Source organism: Trachurus trachurus (assembly GCF_905171665.1).
Source record: "Trachurus trachurus genome assembly, chromosome: 23".
NCBI lineage: Eukaryota > Metazoa > Chordata > Actinopteri > Carangiformes > Carangidae > Trachurus > Trachurus trachurus.
The window spans coordinates 12719988-12741611 of record NC_139912.1 but is presented as its reverse complement, the minus strand read 5'-3'; the positions used below and the strand labels follow the sequence as shown (position 1 = coordinate 12741611).

General features: G+C 42.8%; 1 protein-coding gene across 2 annotated transcripts in view; it reads left to right on the top strand.

Annotated features, from left to right (window-relative positions):
- Positions 1 to 21624, top strand: part of ptpn12 (protein tyrosine phosphatase non-receptor type 12) — a 46062-nt gene that overhangs the window by 9505 nt on the left and 14933 nt on the right. For both annotated transcript variants that reach the window (XM_083999616.1, XM_083999617.1), the window contains exons 2-12: positions 8529 to 8637; positions 10883 to 10959; positions 11106 to 11201; positions 12057 to 12095; positions 13158 to 13229; positions 13356 to 13415; positions 13946 to 14088; positions 15487 to 15553; positions 15679 to 15756; positions 17566 to 17664; positions 20486 to 20571. In XM_083999616.1, coding sequence (XP_083855742.1) covers positions 8529 to 8637; positions 10883 to 10959; positions 11106 to 11201; positions 12057 to 12095; positions 13158 to 13229; positions 13356 to 13415; positions 13946 to 14088; positions 15487 to 15553; positions 15679 to 15756; positions 17566 to 17664; positions 20486 to 20571 — 926 coding nt within the window. The remainder of the gene's footprint in view (positions 1 to 8528; positions 8638 to 10882; positions 10960 to 11105; positions 11202 to 12056; positions 12096 to 13157; positions 13230 to 13355; positions 13416 to 13945; positions 14089 to 15486; positions 15554 to 15678; positions 15757 to 17565; positions 17665 to 20485; positions 20572 to 21624) is intronic.

Here is a 21624-nt window from a genome sequence, read left to right as displayed (position 1 = left end):
AACCTTGCGTTCCGCTTTTTGTGTCTTCACAATCTGCTGCATCTGTGACTCGCATTATGAAATAAACGTGCAGTGATTCTGTCGGATGAAATGAAAATGAAAGAGTGACAAACGGAGAGAGGGAAGTCCGGTGGCTAAATAAAGGACAGTATGAATCCTTTGTGCGCCAGAGAATGACTAGTTTTTACACCCCTAACTAACATGTGTGTGTGTCTGTGTGTGTGTTCATGCCTGCTCATGCTACCACTGCTCCACTGACCCATATTGGCCAGCAGCCATTATGCCAAAATGGCCGCACAACACATAAGTGTGTTACATGTTCGCATGTGTGTATATACGGCTTGGCAACTGATGCTAATCTCTGTCAGGATCTTTAGCTAATGAGGATGTCCCACACACACACACACACACACACACACACTCTCACACTCACACACGTGCACGTACACACGCGCAGGCCGGACCCCTGACTCACACCGGCGGCCAGGGTGTGGTTTGCTGTTATTTCCTCAGCGATTGAGCTTGATTAGTAATTCCTGCTGCTCTGGTTCACTTGCAGCAGACACCTGACACTGTGACCTGCTCTGAAAACCCCTTTTCTTTTCTCCACACAACACTTAAAGGAAAGGTGCGAAACGTTTTTTGATATCATCTTATTTACTTTTTTCTGATGAGAAGATCTGTGCTGCACGACTGTAACGCACAATACAGTTGAAGCTGGTTAGCTTAGCTCGCTCTAAACACTAGAAACAGGTGGAGACGGCTAATTCGACCACATCCAAACAGCCACGTGTGATCACCGCCGAAGCTTCCACTTCATATTTCATCTGTTTAATTTTACAGAAACAGAAGTGTAAATGTAAACTGCGCCTGATTTCCTCAGGGTTAAAGTGACAAACTATTTTTGTAGCTTGGAGTTGTAACTTCCTTCAGTCTTTCCAGTTGTTATGATCAACTAAACCTACTGTTCACACACACACAGCTCAAAATGTGAAACTGTCCCTATCATAACCCTCCTTCTTTTATATCTACACTTCTTCATTCAGTTGATGAACATATATTTGGGGGGGGGGCTTTTATCCCTTTAATTGATGGGACAGCTATAGAGAGACAGGAAATGGGAAGACAGGGGTGCCGTGTGGAGTAGTGGGTTGAACGGGCGCCCCATATACAAAGGCTTTAGTCCTCGCCGCAGTCGTCCCCGGTTCGAATCCCGCATCGGGCGGCCCTTTACTGCGTGTCATTCCCCCTCTCTCTGCCTCCCCATTTCCTGTCTCTCTCAACTATGCTATCAAATAAAGGCAGAAAATACCCCAAAAATATACTTAAAAAAAAAGCAAATGGGAAGACAGAGAGAGGGGAATGACATGCAGTAAAGGGCCACCGGTGGAATCGAACCGCAGGACTATAGCCTCTGCATAAGGGGAGCCTGCGCCGTAGCATTCAGCTAATCTTCCTGCGGTCCCCACGAAATATACAAAAGCATATTATCATTCAATAATACACATAAAAACCTAATAGCCAGAGTTTAGCCCGTAAATCCATTCAAAACGTTTGGTTCAGTCTTCCATGTTTCTCAATATGACTTTGCACTTTCCAGCATTTCCTTCTGATTTGGGACATTAACGCCACGCAGAGGGCCGTTAGGAGGGCAGAGAGGACGTCAGTCAGGCTTATTGAATTGTCAGAGGGAGCAGAGCAGCAGCAGCAGCAGCAGCAGCAGCCGACTCACAGACCCTTTTAGTGTCGGTGCTGTAGCGGTGCATCTTCTCCCCCCAACATGCTCACAGCGCGGGAGATGGATTTTTTCTGAGAGCATTGTAAGGGGTGACCTATTTTAGCTTGTGTGTATGTGTGTGTTTGTGTGTGTGTGTGTGTGTGCGTGGAAGGTGACCGTCAGTGCAGCCTCTCTGCCACTACCAGCGCTCGACACCCCCACTTCCTGGCCACACACACACACACACATATATATATACACATACACAAATACATACATGCGAAAACCTTTTTTACCAACTGCTTCTGTGGGAAGAGCGTATTTTCTGCCAATCAGTGCTCACTGCCGAGTTAAAAAAGAGTGTGTGTGTGTGTGTCTGTGTGAATTATTCAGTGTACCAGGGAAGTATAGTGATGCTGACTTATTCAGCCAGGAGACAGAAAGTAGGTTAGACCCACTAACAATTACATACTTCTTTCTTTCCTTCCTACATCTACCTTAGTAGCTCTCTTTATTTCTCTGTTTTTTTTTTTAAATCTCTTTCTTTTCCTACTGTCTCTCTAATCTTCTCCTTCTCTCTCTCTGTCTGCCCAGTAGCTGCCTCGGCATCCCCGAGTCATTTTAGGCCAAGTCAAGTCATTGTGAAGAAATGTGTCTGTGAACACACATGACTCAGTTGCACCCTGAAGGGGGTCTGTGAAGTCGGCACTGGGCTTTTGGGGGCAACGCCCTGTGTGTGTGTGTGTGTGTGTGTGTGGGGCAGTGGAAGTCGAGCGTTCACAGGAAACTGGCCAACTCAGTCATGCAGTTTTACACTTCAGCCTGATAGGAAGTAAGAAAGCAATAGAAACAGCAGGGAGTAGGAGTCAAGAGTGGACGGATTAAAAAAAAAAAGCCTGTGTGCTTATAGCGCTGACTTGAAATAAGAGATAAAAAATATTTCACATCAAAAACACCAAAGATCAGTTTCGGTGTGTGAGGAGCTGACACTCAATTGACAAACACCTCCTACCGACTGATCTCCATCCACATTAAATTCATGCAATCTGCCTTATGCTTTGTTGACAGACCACAACAACACTGCAGCTCAGTTTCAGTGCAGTCTTATCTCTGAACGTGTGAAAACCATAGAAAACCCTTTGATGAGAGGTTTCTATGGTTTTTAGTTGCTTCCCTTTCCTGTGAAGAGGAGAGAGCGTTTCCTGTGGTGTTAGGTGCCCCGTGCTTTTGTACCCAACGTACTTAACAAGGCACCAATAATAGAGGCGATAATGTAACTGTGTGTCCATATTATGGTTTGTAACGTTCAGTGGTTTTAGCTTGAACCATGTTATGTAACAGAAAATGAGACGTCTTTGGGTTTCAGGTCTATAAAACAAGACATTTGTGGATGTCACCTTGGGATCTGTGAGAGATAAACAGCAGGCTAATTGATGATTAAAGGATTTGTCAGTTACAGGTTATTACAGTTCTGATCACCCACCTTCCTTTAAACTTTAAAAATATATATTTCAGTCGTTCATCTGTTCCTTTCTCCTTCTGAACCATGAGGTTTTTGTCTGTAAAATGTCAAGACAGTGATGAACAAAAGCTCTGAGGAAGCACAACTGTCAGCGCTCCTGCTCTCTGCACACACTTTTCTGCTTGTTCGTTGCCTGCAGTGAAAAGTGCCTGTCACGGTTTTCACAGAGCTCAAGGTTATGTATGTGTGTGTGTGTGTATGAACGCAGCTCGTTTTATTCAACTAAAAAATCTAAAAGTCAAAGGTATTTAGGTCACGGTAGAGAAAAAGGGAATGACTTGAATTGTTATTCTTTAACACAGTGAATATGCTGTTTAATTTTGTGTCTATTAACATCATTTCGCCTCCTCCAGACATAAATAATGGAGCAAATAAACTGATAATGAAAACAGTCGCACACCCCTACAGGAGTGGATGCACTGATGAGAAGAGAGGATTAAAGAGGAGATAATAATTTGAGTCCCTCGCTCATTATCACTGTTTGCTCTGTTGTTCTGTTCTTCTTTCAGACTTGGGAGTTTTTGTCATGATGCCTCAAACTGCTGCTTAGAAAACAAGAATTAAAACAGAGGAGTGCTTTTGAGCAGCGATTAGATACGAGGAGGATATTTACTTTTCTTTGCCCTCCGTCTCTGCGACCCCCCCTCCCTCCTTCCTCGTCCTCCATTCAGAACAGAAGCTAGTGCGAAGCGACATAGTGTGTAAAAGGGAGCGTGTGAATGAGCGACACAAACAAGGAATAAAAGAACCCATTAGCTTAGTTACCAAGAGCCTCTTGAAAGCCCTGGCTCTCCCTCTCCTCTCTCTCCCTTTCTCTCCCTCTCATCTCCTTCATCTGAAATACCCATATCCTCCTCTCCTCTCCTTCTCTCCTCTCTTTCTCTCCTTCTCTGTTATTGGTTTGTTTAGCGAAAGGTGCTGCACAGCGGGCGAGGACTCCCCCCCCCCCCCCACCTCCCTCTGCTCCGTTTTCCTCAGCATCCTCCAGGCTCAGTCACCCGCCACCGCCGCCGCTACTTGTCGTGCGTGAGAGTGTGCGACGTGCAGGCCTGTGCGTGTGTTGAGCCTTTTTTTGTATGCGTGAGTGCGTGTTTTTACGTAACTGAGGAAGTAAGAGTAATTAGACACAGGGTCTGTGTGTGGGACAATGGAAAGTGGAGAGAAAGAGGGCGAGACGGACAGTACCTGGGTCTCCGTCCAAGGACACATCACACTGAACAGACTGAACATGAAATACTTCAAATAGCTGCTTCTTTTTTTTGTGCGTGTTGTTGTGTGAGTAATGAAATTCTACAATAATGCCTTTTTAAAACTCACCGCAGGCTCTTAAAAGTGCCAGAGTGTCAATATTTCCTCCATTACACTGAAAGTTAGACATCTCTTTACTCAAGTGGAGCAACATTTAGTTATCCGATGTTTCGAATTAAATAAGAAATGTCTGCCTGCATGCGATGCGCTCGGGTGTTTAAAAATAGTGTGACAGTACAGGCTTTATACTTTACCACAACCTCAGGGTTTATATTGAAATAAGCACTAATCTCCTCGTGTCAACTGAAAGGATAAGCAGTTTCGCTACAGCACAAATGAACGGAGGTGCAGGTTTTCATCATTTTTAATTTGTGAGCAACCAGTATAATGTGTATATGTTGCTAATTTGACAGTTGTAAGTGGCATCCATTCAAAGTGATGTTGTAAAATTAGTCACACAAGGTGTCAGCGGCAGCAGCCAAAAAAAAAGAAAAAACATTTATTTAAGGCTGACAAGACATGCCAACACACCCATGCTTCTCTAGTACCACACGTGGCACAGTGCTGCTGTCTTATACATTTAATCACAGTAAAAAGGATGGTTATTGTTTTTACACGTTGCAAAAAAGAGAAATATGATATTGGTTACCTGCTGTTTTCCTGGAACCAGTTGTGAAAGTTCACCTGCCAGAACAAACAGACCTTAAAGAGGAACTATGCAAGATTTTCACCTTAATTAAACAGCTTAGGAGTAATTGTGATGGTTAAATTACTTGTTACGAGGAGAGTGGAGGCTCTCTGCCTTCCACCTCGGGTCTCTTGGCCTGAAAACCAACCTTGCAAGATCAGCGCAGCGCCTCCAGTGGCGTGCACAGACTTTTTGAAGGGCAGGGACGATTGGGAAAAAAAGGGCACATAGCGCTTCCTCGCCACTGAAGAGGGCACTTTAGCACGCGTTTTGGCTTCCAAGAGGGCACTTTAGCACACGTTTTGGCTTCCAAGAGGGCACTTCAGCACACGTTTTGGCTTCCAAGAGGGCACTTTAGCACGCGTTTTGGCTTCCAAGAGGGCACTTTAGCACATGTTTTGGCTTCTAGAGGGCACTTTAGGACACATTTTGGCTTCCAAGAGGGCTCTTTAACGTGTGTTTTGGCTCCCAGGGGCACTTTAGGGGGGGTGACTTCCCCCCCCCCCCCCCCCCCCCATTGCATGCCACTGAGCGCCTCCGACCCGGTGTCCCAGATTACATCACTACGACACAAACATGCCCAGTAATCTCTAATATCTCGTTAGCATTACCCACCTCAGACATCGTGCCTTCTCGCCGGCTTCATTGAAAACAAATGCACATGGCCGAGAGGAGGGTTAGTGGTGAGTTTTTATGACAGTGAAAATTTGCACTTCAAAACTGTAGGGGGAGCACCGTAGAGGGGGAAAAAAGCGACCAAAACAGCGAAAAGGCGACCAGACTCGCATAGTTTGCCTCTGTAAAGCAGGAGCTGCATGTGCTGAAATGCCTTTGAGCAAAGCACTGGTGTTTTCTGCGGCTAACAACATGTGCATTGACCTCAGCTGTCGTAGTCTGTATCGGCCCAGAGTGAACGTGCTGGTGCGGGGCCAAACCGGCGCGGCGCGGAGGTGCAGCGAAATGTCCGAATTTCTGGGCTTTAATGGGAGAATCAACTAGTTTTTCCCAGTCCGCTGTAAATGAAGTGAAATGGGCCACGAAGAGAAACATACTTATCATCATTACAGAGTTAGAGGGCGCAGTTCTCTGCATGTTTGTCTCCACATAATGTGTTTTGTGGGTTGGGGGAATCACAAACCATCACAAATCACTACTGCCTGCCTTTCCTGCTCATTGTGTGTCTTATTGTGTGCGTGTATGTGTGTGTTTGTGTGTAATCCTGGGCTCTGGCCCAGCACAGAAGCAGACCTCTGTTGGAAATGTAATTCACATGAGGCCAGAGGAGCTCTAATGCTATTACCACACACATACACACACACACACACACATAGACACAAATGAACGCACACATACACCCACAGCTGTTGCCGCCCACAGTCTCTGTGTGTGGACCTCTCTCTCTCTCTCTGTGTTTTCTGGTTGTCTCGTGTTTTGGTTTACAAAGACAAGTGATGCAAATGAAAGGTGAAAATCTCATTGTGTCTCTCAGGTGTCTCTTTGCCCTTAGTCCCAACTGTTTGTGCGCGTGTGTTGTCGATTACAGTAGCCAGATTTTCAGTTTTCTGAATCAAAACGACGGCTTCTACTCAGAAGAAACCGGAGCAGAAAGAGAAGATAGAAGACAGTGTTTGTAATATCTAATAGCTGACAACGTGTGTGGGTGTGTTAAATGAAGGTAATGACAAAGAGTGCAGAGTGAAACAAGGACAGAGAGAGAAGTCAGAGGTTTTGGGATGTACAGTAACAGTACAGAGCGTGTCCATGTTACAGTGGAAGCAGAGGAAAGCCTGTAGCCGCCGGCTGAGAGACGAGAGGTGGGACCGTTTTTCACACGAGGCTCCAGCAGGCTGAACGCCCACGCTGACTTTCTCAGAGTCACAGAGCGGGAGGGGGAGGGAGGGAGTAGGGGGGAGTAGGGGGGAGGCAGACAAAGTGAGTGATGCCTAATTTCCTCACTGTCTCAGAAAGCGAGTGATTGAACCATCTGAGAGAAAATCAAAAAAAGAAAAAAAAAGAAAAAGGCCCCCGAGTGCGCCGTCATGTGAGCGCTATCAGAGTCAGACAGCAGGAGTTTTTTTATGGGAGAAAAACAAAGTCTTCTTAAGTTTCTTTTAAAGTTTCACTGTGACGCTCGAGGACAGAGTGAAGTCATGAATGGAAAAATTCTCTGGAAGTTTTTCGAAGGTCACAAATCTAATGGTTTTATTACAAATACTGTAGGAAGGGCGGGGGGCGTCCCAAGTCTTTGAAGTCATAAATTTAGGTGTGTAAGTAGAGTTTTTATTGAAAAACCACGGAAGTTGCACATAAAACCATACATTTTATTAATCATCAAATGACATGATTTAAACAGAAACAAGCTAAATATTTGCTCTCACTGTCTTTAACAAAGTAGGATGTGCTTTGAGCTTTGACCTCATCCCAGGCTTCATTTCCCAAACTCGGATTTTCTGAAGTTTTCTTCCACATCCTCTTGTTGAGTCAAGCGAGAGGAACTAAAATAACACATGGCTTTGTTTGTTGTTTAACCAGAGGGTGATAGATGATGAAATCATCTTCCCGGTTGTATTACTGGCAATGAAATCATTTATTGTATTTGCAGTTTTATGTTACACCAGCAATTATGTTATAGTACATTTCTGGGAATTTCAGAACGTGTCGTTAGATAAAATAACCTGATGGGACTTATTAAAAAAAGAATCTATGACAAATCGAGGCACTTCATCACGTTAGTTGCAAAAATCCTCCTGTTTCCACGTTCATTTGCCGTCACTGCCGTAACCACAGGTATTAAACGGATCGCTACGGGGGGAAAAACAATATTGTAAAAACAAAAAAAAATCTCGACTGAGTTTTTTTTTAATGGCGTTCTCATTTGCGGACAGAAGAAACGACATTGCGGGGGCCGCAGTGTCTGAGGGCGGCTCGCTGAGCTGCAGCCTGCCGTCACACAGGAGATGTTGTAATTTGTTCCCTTCCCATTAAGCGAGTGTGTCCTCATAAGTGTCAGTCACTATTAAGATTTAGCCACATTTAACTTCATCCACTAGCTCACAAAGAGGAACAGGAATATGTGTGTGTGTGTGCAGCAGAGTGAGAGTGTGTGTGTGCAATGGAAATGGAAAACATCACTGTAACACATTGAAATGAATAGTTGTGTGTTTGTCTGAGGGGGCAGTTGTGATAATAGTATCTCTCTACAAAGACCCACTTGTCACAGGTTGTTGCTCGCTTCGCTTTAATGTGTCTCTTTCCTTTGCATCTCCATTTCTACCTACAAACACATGACGTAAATCAATAAAACATGACTCCATTCACTAAAAGAATATGTTCTCTCTCTTTCATTCTCCCAGCGGTTACGGCGGTTATCCACCAAATACCGGACAGAGAAGATCTACCCCACCAACGTAGGAGAGAGGGAGGAGAATGTCAAGAAGAACCGATATAAAGATATACTGCCATGTAAGTACATCCTGACTGATCTAACACATGTGGCCACATTATGTAAAGATGTGCATGCTTGGTGTACACAGGCACAGCTAAACGTAATGGGGCTGTTGGTAATGGTATTAGCTTCACCTCTGCTCTGTGACATACATATGAATACTTATCTGTCTGATCTGAGAGCAGCAGAGACAGACGTTCTCACCACGTCTGTAGTTTCCACGGCAGGCTCGGCCTCTCTAATACGTTTTTAAACCTTCATATGCAGGTACACAAAATGCACTTATCTGCCAGGTTATTAGGTACAGCCCCGGCAATAAAAAAGCTGCCTTCATAATATGGGAGCACCACATATTAAAAACACCTCGGTACAATTCGGCAGCTCCCTGGAGGAATCTCATTGAAAGCTTAATATCTTAACTTTCCTATGGGTGAGAATTATTGTGCATCAACGGCTCCATAACCTGTTTGTTACGACGACTTGAAGAGGCCACGAAATGATTGCAAGAATAGAAATCAACCCGCTTTCACAAAATAATGTCGCAATGTTCCTGCCCCCTTTCAGGCCTTCACAATAATGATTCAGGCAAAAGTAATCCGAGACATGAAAACCCTCTTTAGCTGAACTACTGATAACCTTTAGACATTTTTATATCTGGGGGTTACAAGTAAAAAAACAAACACTGAAACCACTGATGTATTTGGCTGCTTTGGGTTTAGCCAAAATACAACACACACCACTGCACCAAACACTCTTATTTTACTGAAAGCTTTTCATAACCTAAAGGTAATTTTTATTGACAAGATGAATATGTTAATGGAGTTTAGTTTGGTTAAGTTTAGTTTAATTTTTTTGTAAGTTTGATATATATTTAAAAAAAAACAGAAAACAGAAAGATGCACAGGTGGGAAGAAGGGCTTGTGAAGAGAACCCACCCAACACTGAAATTAAAAACCAGCTGTATATAAAAAAAAAATAGAAATAGATAAATATATAATTGTTACAGATTATATTTTACAGCCATAAATACATTGAAAATGTTTGAAAAAAGAAATGTAATCACCGAACAGAGAGCCAAAGAGAGGAAAATAGATAAATTAATTAATTACAATAACACATTTGCACACACTATTATCATACATTGTTATATAGAACTGCACTCCTTCAAGAGAAGCTGTTTAAGATGTTTTTAATGCAGGACTGAGGGATCACTGCACAGAGCTGTAGGGGCGAACAAGATCCCATTGCACGCAGTGATATTGATGACATACGTGTGAAATGCCATTGAGCGTATCCAATGTTTCGCTGCAACTGTAGCGTGTCATCTGCCCCGCAATGTCCCGGACTGATCTTTCAACAACGAAACGTACAGATCTCTCTAAAGTTATCTTTCACCTCAGCCGTTATCTTCTCCTCCATCACCGTGTACGTCGCACGCCTGCAGCGGAGTCACAGCGATGGTTTTCCTGTGCTGTCGTTAATAACTGCAGCACTTTAACGTGACAGTGTTTTGGATATATAAGCAACTGCAACGCCTGATGGGCCCCGCATGAAAACATTATGTATTTACATCCTCAGCTTTAAAGATAACTCACTCTGTGTGCCAGGAAAAAAGTATTGTTAGCTAGCTTTTTTTTTTTTTGTAAACCAGGTTGAATAAAAGTGAAAAAATAATATAACATATATATGATAATATTGTGCATAAAAGCTGTGTTTGTAAAAGTAATACCCACACACATATTCAAAGCAAATAGAGATGTATGTATGTTGTAATCGGTTGTGTAATGGTAACACACTAACACACACACACACACAGCTCTCACTGTACTTTAATGACCTCAGGGGAAGCTTCCGTGACCCAACATCTGTCCTACTTTATATACCTTTATCCTCTTTTTTCCTCTGTCCGCCCCTCCATCCATTCATCCATCCATCCATTCATTCATTAAGGCTTTTAGTAAATGAGCTGCTGATAAGGCAGAGGAATAACTGGTCCACCCATAACAGATGTTTACACACACACATACATAGTAGGCTACATGTGAGGATGAGGATGTTGCCGTGTCCATTAACCTCTTAACTTGATTCCTCTTTTCTCTCGCTTTTAGCCGTGTCCTTGTTTGCCCCCCGCTCCGCCTGCCTGCCCCACTTCTTCTCCTGTCTTTCTCCTATTCTCTCTATTTACCTTTTACTTCCCCAGTCTCTTCTGGATTTTAAAATGAAATGCCAATTGTATTTATTCTCTTATTTACTCCCCCCCAGTTGATCACAGTCGGGTGAAGCTGAAGTTAAAAACGACAAATCAGGACACAGATTATGTCAACGCGAACTTCATCAAGGTAAAACTGACAGGACTGACATGATGGGGTTTATTAAAATGAATCAAAGGAAGAAATTCTCAGGTTTTTTTTTTATTTTTCATGTTTTTTCATTGTTTGCTGTGCAGACTTGTGACCATGCTTTCTGTCCCTTTCCTCTCCTCCAGGGCATGGACGGCCCAGAGGCCTATATCGCTACTCAGGGCCCACTGCAAAACACTGTCATTGACTTCTGGAGGATGAACTGGGAGTACAATGTAGCTGTGAGTATTAAAGATTACACTACGTATATAGGACGGAAGGTGGCTGCTGAGATGGCAAAAAATGTTCTGTGTCAACTTGCAAAGACAACAAAATGTGCGTGTGCTGTAACAGCCGCTGCGCCTGTTTATTTAAAAACCAGGCTGTGTGAGCACAGTTATGCATAGTTATGGTGGAATACAATTCATATCTCATGTTTTACTCCTCCCTGTTCACAATTACATCATTAGCTATTAGTTAGAATAAGGTATTTTTACTCTGCGATGGTCACTATGTAATTTCATGCATCTGTGTTACAATCAGAAATAAAGATTGTGGGAGAAAGAAATGTGTGATGTTAAAAAAAAAGAAGGACAATTCAGTTTGGGTTATCCTGTGGCCCTGTACAGTTAATATAACTGTGATAATTAATGTAATTAAAGTAAATATTTAATATGGAGGCAGAAATGAAGTGGCAGATGGGAAGTGCTTACACTTGAAACCAGATGGACAACTATTGAGAGAGAGAGAGGGAGGGAAGGAGCTGTGATGAGGTTTAACTAGCACCCTGAAATACTTCAGATTTGCAGCTGTTGATAATTACTCCTGTATGATCAAAGGGAATGATGGGAGATATGGCAGCGGGAGAGAAACGTGTGATCAAAAATTATCTGAAGTCTGCACAAATCCTGTGGGACGGGAAGAGGTTGAAGCCGTTCTCGAATCGTTTTTTCTTTCTCCGTCTGAGGGAGTTTCTGTTTTTGTAACTACGGCCTCACATAAATGGAACATGAAGGATTGAACAGAACTGTGTTTTTTTTTTTGGAAATGCAAGATTTAAATATTGATCGTAATCCTTCCTCTTTGTGTCTCTGCAGGTTATTGTAATGGCTTGTCGAGAGTTTGAGATGGGAAGGGTAAGGCCTCCGTACTTGATCCCCTTTGTGTGTGTGTGTGTGTATGCCTATGTGTATGCGTGCTGCATGCAAGTGTGCATACAGTATGTTCGTGTGTGCACACATCTGCGTTTTATTATCTCCACCAAGGTCACAGTGTCCTGTCTCCGTCTGTTGGGACGGTTGTTGTAGAAGTAAAATGATTGTATCCTTGATTCTGAAGTGCAACAGCACATTCAGGGGACTAGCTCACCTTGGTGGAGGTATTTCCAGTGTTTTATGTTGTTGTTTTTTTCACATTTGAGCGCACAATCATATTTCTGAAGAGAGAAACCGAAAGTTCACTCAAGTCACTTACTACACTGCAAAAACTCAAAATCTTTCCAAGAATATTTGTCTTATTTCTTGTCAAAATGTCTCATTTCTGGTCAAAACTAATCTCTTTCCACTTAAAATAAGTGGACTCATCACCTAAAAATTTACTTATTTTTAGATAATTTTCACTTGTTTCAAACAAATGTTCACTTGAAATAAGTAGAAAAATCTGACAGTGAAAGCAGGTTTTTTGTGCTTGTAATAAGAAAGAAAAACGTGCTCCACTATCAGATTATTTCAAGTGAAAATCTGCTTGAAAGAAGTAAAAAGTGTCTAAAAACAAGATACTTTTTAATGTGATGAGTCTTATTTTAAGTAGAATGAGATTAGTTTTGACTAGAAATGACATTTTGACTAGAAATAAGAAAACAAGATTTTGAGTTTTTGCAGTGTAAAGCCTTGAGAACATTTGCATCGATCCAAACTCGTTGTCTTTTGAGGTCAAGATGTGAAATAAAAGGTCGGCTGATAGCTTAAATAACTTGTGTATGTCTCTGTGAATGTGTGTTTTACGTATGTGGGTGTATATATATATATGTAATGTGTGTTGTTCAGCCTCCATTTTCATGTAATTGTCACAGTCTGTGCTCCACATGTCACGTTAATTGTTTATTTTAACCCGAGTGTGAGTGCACACAGGAAGCTGTGGTGTCTGCCTGGTATTTCGTTCTCATCCAAACGCTCGACTCTCCGTTCTTCTCTGTGCAGAAAAAGTGTGAGCGATATTTCCCGATGTTGGACGAGGAGCCCATGAGTTTTGGTCCTTTCAGAATCTCCTGTGTAAGTAGACCACCAGTCTCTAATGTTTCAGCTGGGAGACTAATGAGAACACATGTTTTTGTCTCATATGCCTGTTTTAGTGTGTTTAGACTGGTGTTGACTTTTCTCCCTGTCTGTGTTTTGTAGGAATCAGAACAAGCCAGAACAGACTACTTTATCAGGACTTTGACGGTGGAGTATGAAAATGTAAGTTTCCTGTCATAGTGCACCAATTTAATCGATGGGCACCTCCATCCTCACTTGTTGAGATATAAAAGTATCACTGGGGAATTATTTCTAATCCCAACGTATTCAACAGGATGGAAAATATCAGAACATATCACATCAGTATCACCTTATGTAATAATAATTTATGTCAAAAGCAATTTATGCTATTAATTTCACATTTTATATAAAGCAGCTCCAGCCCCCACTCCTTGTAGTATTGATTACCAACATTACACTAGACAACAGTAGCAAGAAATGCAATAATTTGATGCAATAATAAGATTATCATTCTGTTTATTATTTCATTGTGATAAAGTTATAGCAGAAAAAAAAAACTCAACAAGAAATAAGAAGTTCAATCGCTAATTTCTTTTTGTCTGTAATGTGAAATATGCTCAAAATCATCCCTGTGGGCTGGGCAACATCATTTTGTGAAAGCATTACACATAATTGTGTACACACTCAAAATATTAGCTTTTAAAACGTCCCGTGTGTGTGTCTCCCTGCAGGAAACTCGGAGGTTAACACAGTTCCATTATATGAACTGGCCCGATCATGACGTCCCCTCATCGTTTGACTCCATACTGGATATGATCGGACTAATGAGAGAATACCAAGAGAACGATGACGTCCCTATATGTGTGCACTGCAGGTTGGTATACACAACACACACACACACACACACACACACACACACACACACACACACACACACACACACACACACACACACACACACTGTGCACTAGGCACCTCCTGTAACTAAGGCAACACCTAAAATAAAAAAGAGACTGATCACAGATGAGTAAAATACAGAAATGAAGGAGATAGTGTCAGAAAGGAATGGTGGTTGAATGTTACTTAAGATTGTGGGTTGATAAAGGTAAAGCTACTTTATTTGTCACATATACAGCTGATTGAGGGGGGGGGGCAGTGTGAATGTGAAAAACGGTGGACGCCGTGGGGGATTGTGTGTGTTTTGAAATCACGTTTCAACACAGCAGAGAAATGTTGCAGCAGATCAAATGCAGACCTACTCCCGGCAAAAGCTGGATTATAATTTCCAACCCCCCCCTACCGCCCCCACCCCCGGCTCGACGCATACCAGCGATCTTGAATGACTCGACATTTCACCGTTTCAATCGACCGATCTGCTAATTTAGATTTTGATTGATTAAAAGAGGATGATTAACTACTTAGCTGCCATTTAGGATTGAACCAGATGAGCCCAGCCCTCCCTCCCTCCTTCCCTCCCTCCCTCCCTCCCTCCCTTCTCATCGCTGCTGTTAGAAATAATGACAGCATGCACCGACCGGTCTCGCTGTGATTGGTCGGACTGGTGTGGGGGCAGAATTGTAACGTGATCGTTGAAGGCGGTGATGCGTTTATGACAAATCAGTCTCAAAAAGGAGTTCAAGTGAGGACACGGAGTAACTAGAAGAATAAGGAGAAAATGCACTGATTCACAATAGATTCAGATGCATGGGTATCCACACAGCACACACACACACACACACACACACACACACACACACACACACACACACACTGTATCCATGTGTGTGTAATCAGCTATAATGAGCAGCCTGAGGACATTTCCTGGTTCCTCTGTTACACAGCAGGACTTAAAGCTGTGTCTCTGTGTGTGTAAAAGATGCTTTGTGTGGGTTGATGTGTACTGTATGTGTGTGCTCATTAGTGGAGCAGAGGCCTCTCTCTGACAGCATGAGGCAAAGTTTTATGATTTAATGTGTCAGACGTTATGTCAAGTAATCTCTGCTTCTGTGCGTCTGCTGTCTCCATCCTGTCTGGACGGGCCGTTGGTAGACAGACACAAACAAACAGGCGTCGCTTTATTCTCTTTGTGTTGCCCACAATGTACAGCAAATCCACAGTTGATACTTAGGAGGAGTGTGTTTTTAAGTGCCGGTGATAAGAAGGTGTAAGTTTGAGTGTGTGTATTTCTGTCTGTACGTGTGTGTGTGTGTGTGTGTGTGTGTGTGTGTGTGTGTTTCTGGTCAATCTAATCTGTGTGACTGTGTCTGTACAGTGCAGGCTGTGGGAGGACGGGAGCTATCTGCGCTATCGACTACACATGGAACCTCCTCAAAGCTGGGGTATGTGCACACACACACTCCTACACATACTGTCCCTGTATGAATAAACACTTATATTCATGAATCCATGTCATTACTGAAGTGAGAATTAAACTTTTTTGTTGTTGTGTTTTGTGCTTTTAAAGAAAATTCCTGAAGATTTTAACGTTTTCCGGTTGATCCAAGAAATGAGGACGCAGCGACACTCTGCTGTTCAAACTAAGGTTTGTTTTTAGCTTCGGACGCTGTTCTTGTGCCATAAGATTTAAAACAAAGTTGCTTTCAGTAATATGCAGTAAATATTGAAATGATAATGAGTGTTTGGGGCGGTAAATGCAGGTCGCTGCAGCCAGATTCATCAGCCTCGGGGATCTGAACACTGTGTGATATTTGATAGTTTAATAGATTTCCACAAGCTGGTTTCTCAGCAGCAGCGTTAAAAACAGTGTCTGTTTCTGTGTATTTGAACGAAAAGGAACCAACAGAGGCTGTGAAAACATTTTGCATAATGATCCTAATACCTGATTTTGGGAGCGAGCTAAGTAGATTAAAGCGCTGATCGAGGGTGTGCACACGGCGCCCGGAGATCGTTTCACAATCAGCTGCGTTTTAGGGAAAAAATAATGAGTTTGTGTGTAGTTTTAGAAGTTGTGGAAGGAACCATGGTGACACATTTTTATGAAACTATATTACTGATTTGTTCAAAAAGACTCATGACTCACTTGTTGCTCTTTTAAAGGGATAGTTCACCCAAAATTCAAATTTCACTCATTATCTACTCACCCTCATGTCGACTAAGAGCTGGGAGAATTTTCAGAGTTATCCGTGCTTTCTCGGAGTTACGGGGTGGGTCCGCGCAGCAGTATTTGTCCATATGATGGTTGTGAATGGTGCTCACTTTTCTTTGTCCAAAAAGACACACACCAAAAAGCATCCAAATACCTGCATACTGCTCGTCTGTAATGTCCTTCTTGTATTGACGCCCCGACATGAGAAATTGTTCCGCCGGTGACACAGGAAGAGCAGTGAACTGAGACACTGGGAGCTTCTGCTAAAAACAAACTTAAAATATAGACTTATTCAATTTTTTTCGGAACAATTTCTCATGGGTGAGTAGATAATGAGTGAAATTTGAATTTTGGGTGAACTATCCCTTTAATATTATGTATATATTTACTGATTATGTAATTATATTATGTAATGTTTAATCAGACTATATCAGAATGTGTCTATGACAGCATTTCCCTCTTTATTTAGTCTGTTGTAGCCCCCTTCATTCATTCATTCATTCATTCATTCATTCATTCATTCATTCATTCATTCATTCATTCATTCATTCATTAATTCATGTGCTGCTTATTGCACCTTGTTGAAAATGGATCAGCTCACACATTCTCATATAACAGGTTTATGTTGTTTGCTGTGTTTGCTGCAGTGGAGAGAGGCAGCGCTCGGCCTGATGTAACTCACATTTCTATCTTCACATTCACAATAATGACACACAAGAGTTTCCCCTGACCTTTTGCACTTTATTTATGGTCTTCCCTCCCACACACACACACTCTCGCGTTGGGAGGGAAAATGAGTCCTGTCAGATAGATTATAGCTTTGCCTCGATAGACACCGACACAGGTGTGAATTCAATATGTCAGACGCTGCTGCTGCTGCGAGGCGGTAACTGTAATGTCGTTTCTGAAAACACACTGCAATACCCTCGCTGTCTTTCTGCAGAGAGTAATGAGATTACATCAGTGTGCGCATCAGTGCAGGCCATCCCATTGTTTTCACACACAGGTTCTGAAAATTGATGTTTTTTTGAGAATCGACACAGAGAATGTTTTTGCTTTTTCGTATTGATTTGCTGAAACGCTCTCCTTCACCTCTCCTCCCCTCCGTTTAACCCCTCTGTTTGGCTTCCTGCTGCAACACCTCTCTCTCTTTCATCACTACCTTATTTTGTCCTCGTCTTTCCCCTCTCGCTCTTTCTCTTTCTCTCTGTCTCTGTCTCTTTTTTTTTGTCTTTCTCCCTGTAGGAGCAGTACGAGTTAGTACACAGAGCGATCGCCCAGCTCTTTCAAAAACAACTGCAGCTCCTGGAGAGCCCCACCAACTCACAGATACACGATGGCATGGTATGACACACACTGACATACACACACACACACACACTGTACATGTCGTCTGGTGTTAAAGAAAGACAGGATGTCGCTGAGTAACACACTCGGAGTGGGAAAAAAAACACAAATAATTAGTCACAGGGGAGGGAGAGGGTAGGGGGAGAAAACTCTGCTCTTTACACAGACAGAAAAAAAAGAAGAGTTACAGAGTTGGTGCCAAAGAGAGAGGAGGGAGTCTCAGAGATCTGCACACACACATTTAAAGGAGCTGGAGGAAAAATGGAGCTCCGTTCGTCACCTCTCTGCCCTCAATTTAATTCACTTCGCACTCATCATCTTCATTGTGCCACAAACATAAAACGTATGGACCCTATAGGAAGTGTCCTCATTGTCCTGGCTGCCACTCCCTCCTGCCGTCGCACGAGAATCACAGCCGAAGCTAAAGCCATTACTCATATGACAAAAATAACATTAAGGAAATCAAAGGCGCAGTAAATGCTTTGTCCTCAGTAGCTCACGCTGCCTTCAAATGCAGGTCAGGTACTAGAAATCTGATCTGATGGCAAAATATTGCACGTGAGCAAAAACAGCATCTCACATAATTACATTGTAGTTTTGGAGGAAGCTAAAGCAGCTACAAGCTGCTCCTTAGAGCAAAGCTACACAAGCTACTGTAAACCATAAACCTGGAGCTTAAAAACACAGTGATGCTTTTACATCTTGTAGAAGAAGCATCAACTGTTGATTAATATGATAAAGAGATGTATTGAATTGTAGAAAGTTCAGTAAATTATAGTCAAATTAAAAGGGATCAGATCAGCATCAGATCTGCTTCTTGTGTTACAGATGTTGTTGGTCCGGTCACACACGTCCAGTTGATTGATCCTCTCCTGAAACGTTATATACGACTGGTTTATTTTCTATTCCTGAGCTTTTCAAACCTCAAAATAAAAAGCAGTCAGCAACAGTACTTGCTTTAGGGGAAGAAAATAGCTACGCTCCCACTCAGCCTGTTGCTGGGAAATGTAGTTCGACTCGTACCACCACAATTCCCTGATCCTGTTCTGCAGCCATGTGAAGATAAACGACAGAGAGCCGGAGGACAGAGAGTTCAGCGTCTGACAGAACCTAAAGACAGAGGACACATTAGGACTATGAAAGAGTGAATTGGCAGCGATCCAGAGCCGACTTCCTGCTTAGGAAGCTGTGGTGACATCACCCCTCTCCCATAATGCACTTTCACAGTCTCAGAATAGGCACGCATCCATTGGGAGAGGGGGGGGGGACCCAAGCAGGAGACAGTCACACAAACACACATGTTTACATATTTTTAAAAAAAGGACTCGACTGACAATACGCTGTTGGGTAAATCCTAAAAAATCTTTTAGATTTTTCATAAATATATATTTAAAGATGTATTTTAGAAACTCTGCTGTTATTTGTTAAGAGTGGGTGTGGTGCTCGTGGAGGAAAACAACTCCGCTGCATGTTTGCGGCTCCTGATTATAACCTTGTCATTATCTTACAAAGTTGCAAGTCCAACAAGCTCACCACACACATACACACACACACACACACACAGACACACACACATGGTTTGAAAAATATTATCAGTGTGCTGCACTGACTCAGTCCACACACACGTTGACTCATGTCCAGTCAGCCATTGTCAGCGACTAAAACACCCACATAGGTGCTCTCAATGGCAGCATGAACAATAAACCTACACATACACACGTCCCACACACACACGTTTCTCTGCTCACACGCAGCCACGCTTTGTTCGCAGGACGTATTCCTACCAACACGCACACGCAGACCTCTATACGGACAGATGTGATGTGATTGGCTCGTCGTGTGTCTTTGGTTTAATGTCCTTTAATGTTGAGTGACCTGATTTACCCGACTGTCATGGGTTTTTGACGACTGAAGTTGCCCTGTCATCCTCTAATTATCAGAGTAGAGAGAGAGTCAAATTAATGAGTCACGGGGGGAAGAGAGAGAGAGAGAGAAAAGGGAGGAGGAGGGAGATCAGAGTTGAGACGAAGAGAGAGAACATTAGAGGAGGAGGAGGAGGGATTCTTTCAGAAACTGTTTTGATCCTTTGAGCAATTTAGTTGCAGCTCTCTCTACCTCCGCTCCAGGAGAGAGGCAGAGATAATAGACAGGAGCGGCTGAACGTTTCAACAGCAATTATCAGAACTAAAGTCACAGCGAGCGCTGAAATCGACTTCTGTGTCTGAGCGAGGCTTAAACAAATCAAAATGTTTTAGAAACGTAGCAAGACTAATAATAACAAGCGGCGAGAAATCGCACAGATGATTGAGCAATTAAGGTAAGGCGAGGTAACTTCCACTGTCGCTGGTGGAAATGTGTTTTTCTGCATAATTGGCCATTTTATATATAGATGGAAACATATAAAAGCTCAAAGATTGACAGTAAACAGACTAAAGGCTTCAATATTACAAGACAAATAAACGTGTTACTGTATTTTCAAACCATAGAGGTATAAAAGCTTATAGTGGAAGGTGTTATCAGCAAAAAGTAAAGCTATACTCATGTAAAAATAAAAATCTAAGTTTGATCTCTATAATTACTGATCAGCAGCATATTAATGTGGCTGCTTGTGTCCGAAATCTTAATCTACAACAGCTGGAAGATGCAAGTAGCAATTTTAATAAGTCTTCAGTATCTACAGTATCGCTGAGCAGTGCAGCATCTTTGATCTGACGATACGAGTGAAACTTGTAACATGATTGTTTCCTGCACAGCTGCATGTTTTTGTTGACCTAATCTTTTCGTGCCGTCTGTCCGTGTGTGTGTGTGTGTGTGTCAGGATGAAAGCAGTCCAGACAAAGCAAGCCAGCAGTCGGACGACGAGAGATGGGACACACCGCCTCCAAAACCACCTCGCATACGCAGGTAAGATACGTCCTGTGACGGGGGGTGGATTATTATTATTATTGTCTTTTATTTTTAATCTGCAGCATCTTCACCTCTTGTTTTCTTTGGGTTTTTACATCTGAAATCGAACATCACCACCAGCCGGTCGCAAAAAACGTAGTAGAATAAACTCTCAGCCTCCACACAGATGAATGAAACGGGCTCACACAGAAGCGAGCGGGAGGTGTGAAGCGGTCCGTCAGTGGACACAGTGGGTGTTGTGTTTTTTCAGAGGAACGCACACACACATACACACACACACACAAAATCACAGCAATCGTTTTGTGTGGCGCAAACAATGAAAACATGTGAAACTGGCCCCCCGAACAGAAGCAGCAGCCGTTGTTTTCACCTCTGACGAACCAAAAGAGTCGCCCGTCAGCCCACAGATAACACCCAGCCTCCAACTCCAACTGCTGTAAAGTTGTGTTGTGCCTCTGAACAACCGCCGTGGCCCTGAGGAGGAGCTGTATTTAGGGGCCATTTTTTGCAACACTTTTGCAATACTCTGCAACATTACGTAGCGTTGTTGAACGCGTCGCGACCCGAGGCGAGTCGAAGTAAAAGTGCTCCAGCTTTCATCTTTGAGAACAAATGCACTCTTTTTAGACACATGCAGGCGTCATTTCAAATACATGCCCGACTGTATCTGTTGTACACAAACACACACAGATGTACTCTCTCCCTCTTTTCTTTTTTCTTTCTCAAGTTTTTCCCCTCCTCCTCCTCCTTCCCTCCTTCCCCTTTCTCCCTCCCTCTTTCTCTCTCTGCTCCCTTTTCCTCCCTTTCCCCTCATTTTTGATTTTGCTATATTATGTGCCCAGCAGGGGTTGTGCTCCACTTTCTCTCAGCCAGTTCATCTGCAGCCCCTCTTTCCCTCCTCTCATGATTTATCCACAGAAGGTACTGTCTCTCCCATGCCACCGCTCAGAGAGTTGCTTCAGTGTTGCTGCTTTAATGTCAAAGAGGACTTGTTGTTGCCAGGATACACCGTTTCCCTTAATTACCTGTTGCTAGAAGCATTGTCTAAAA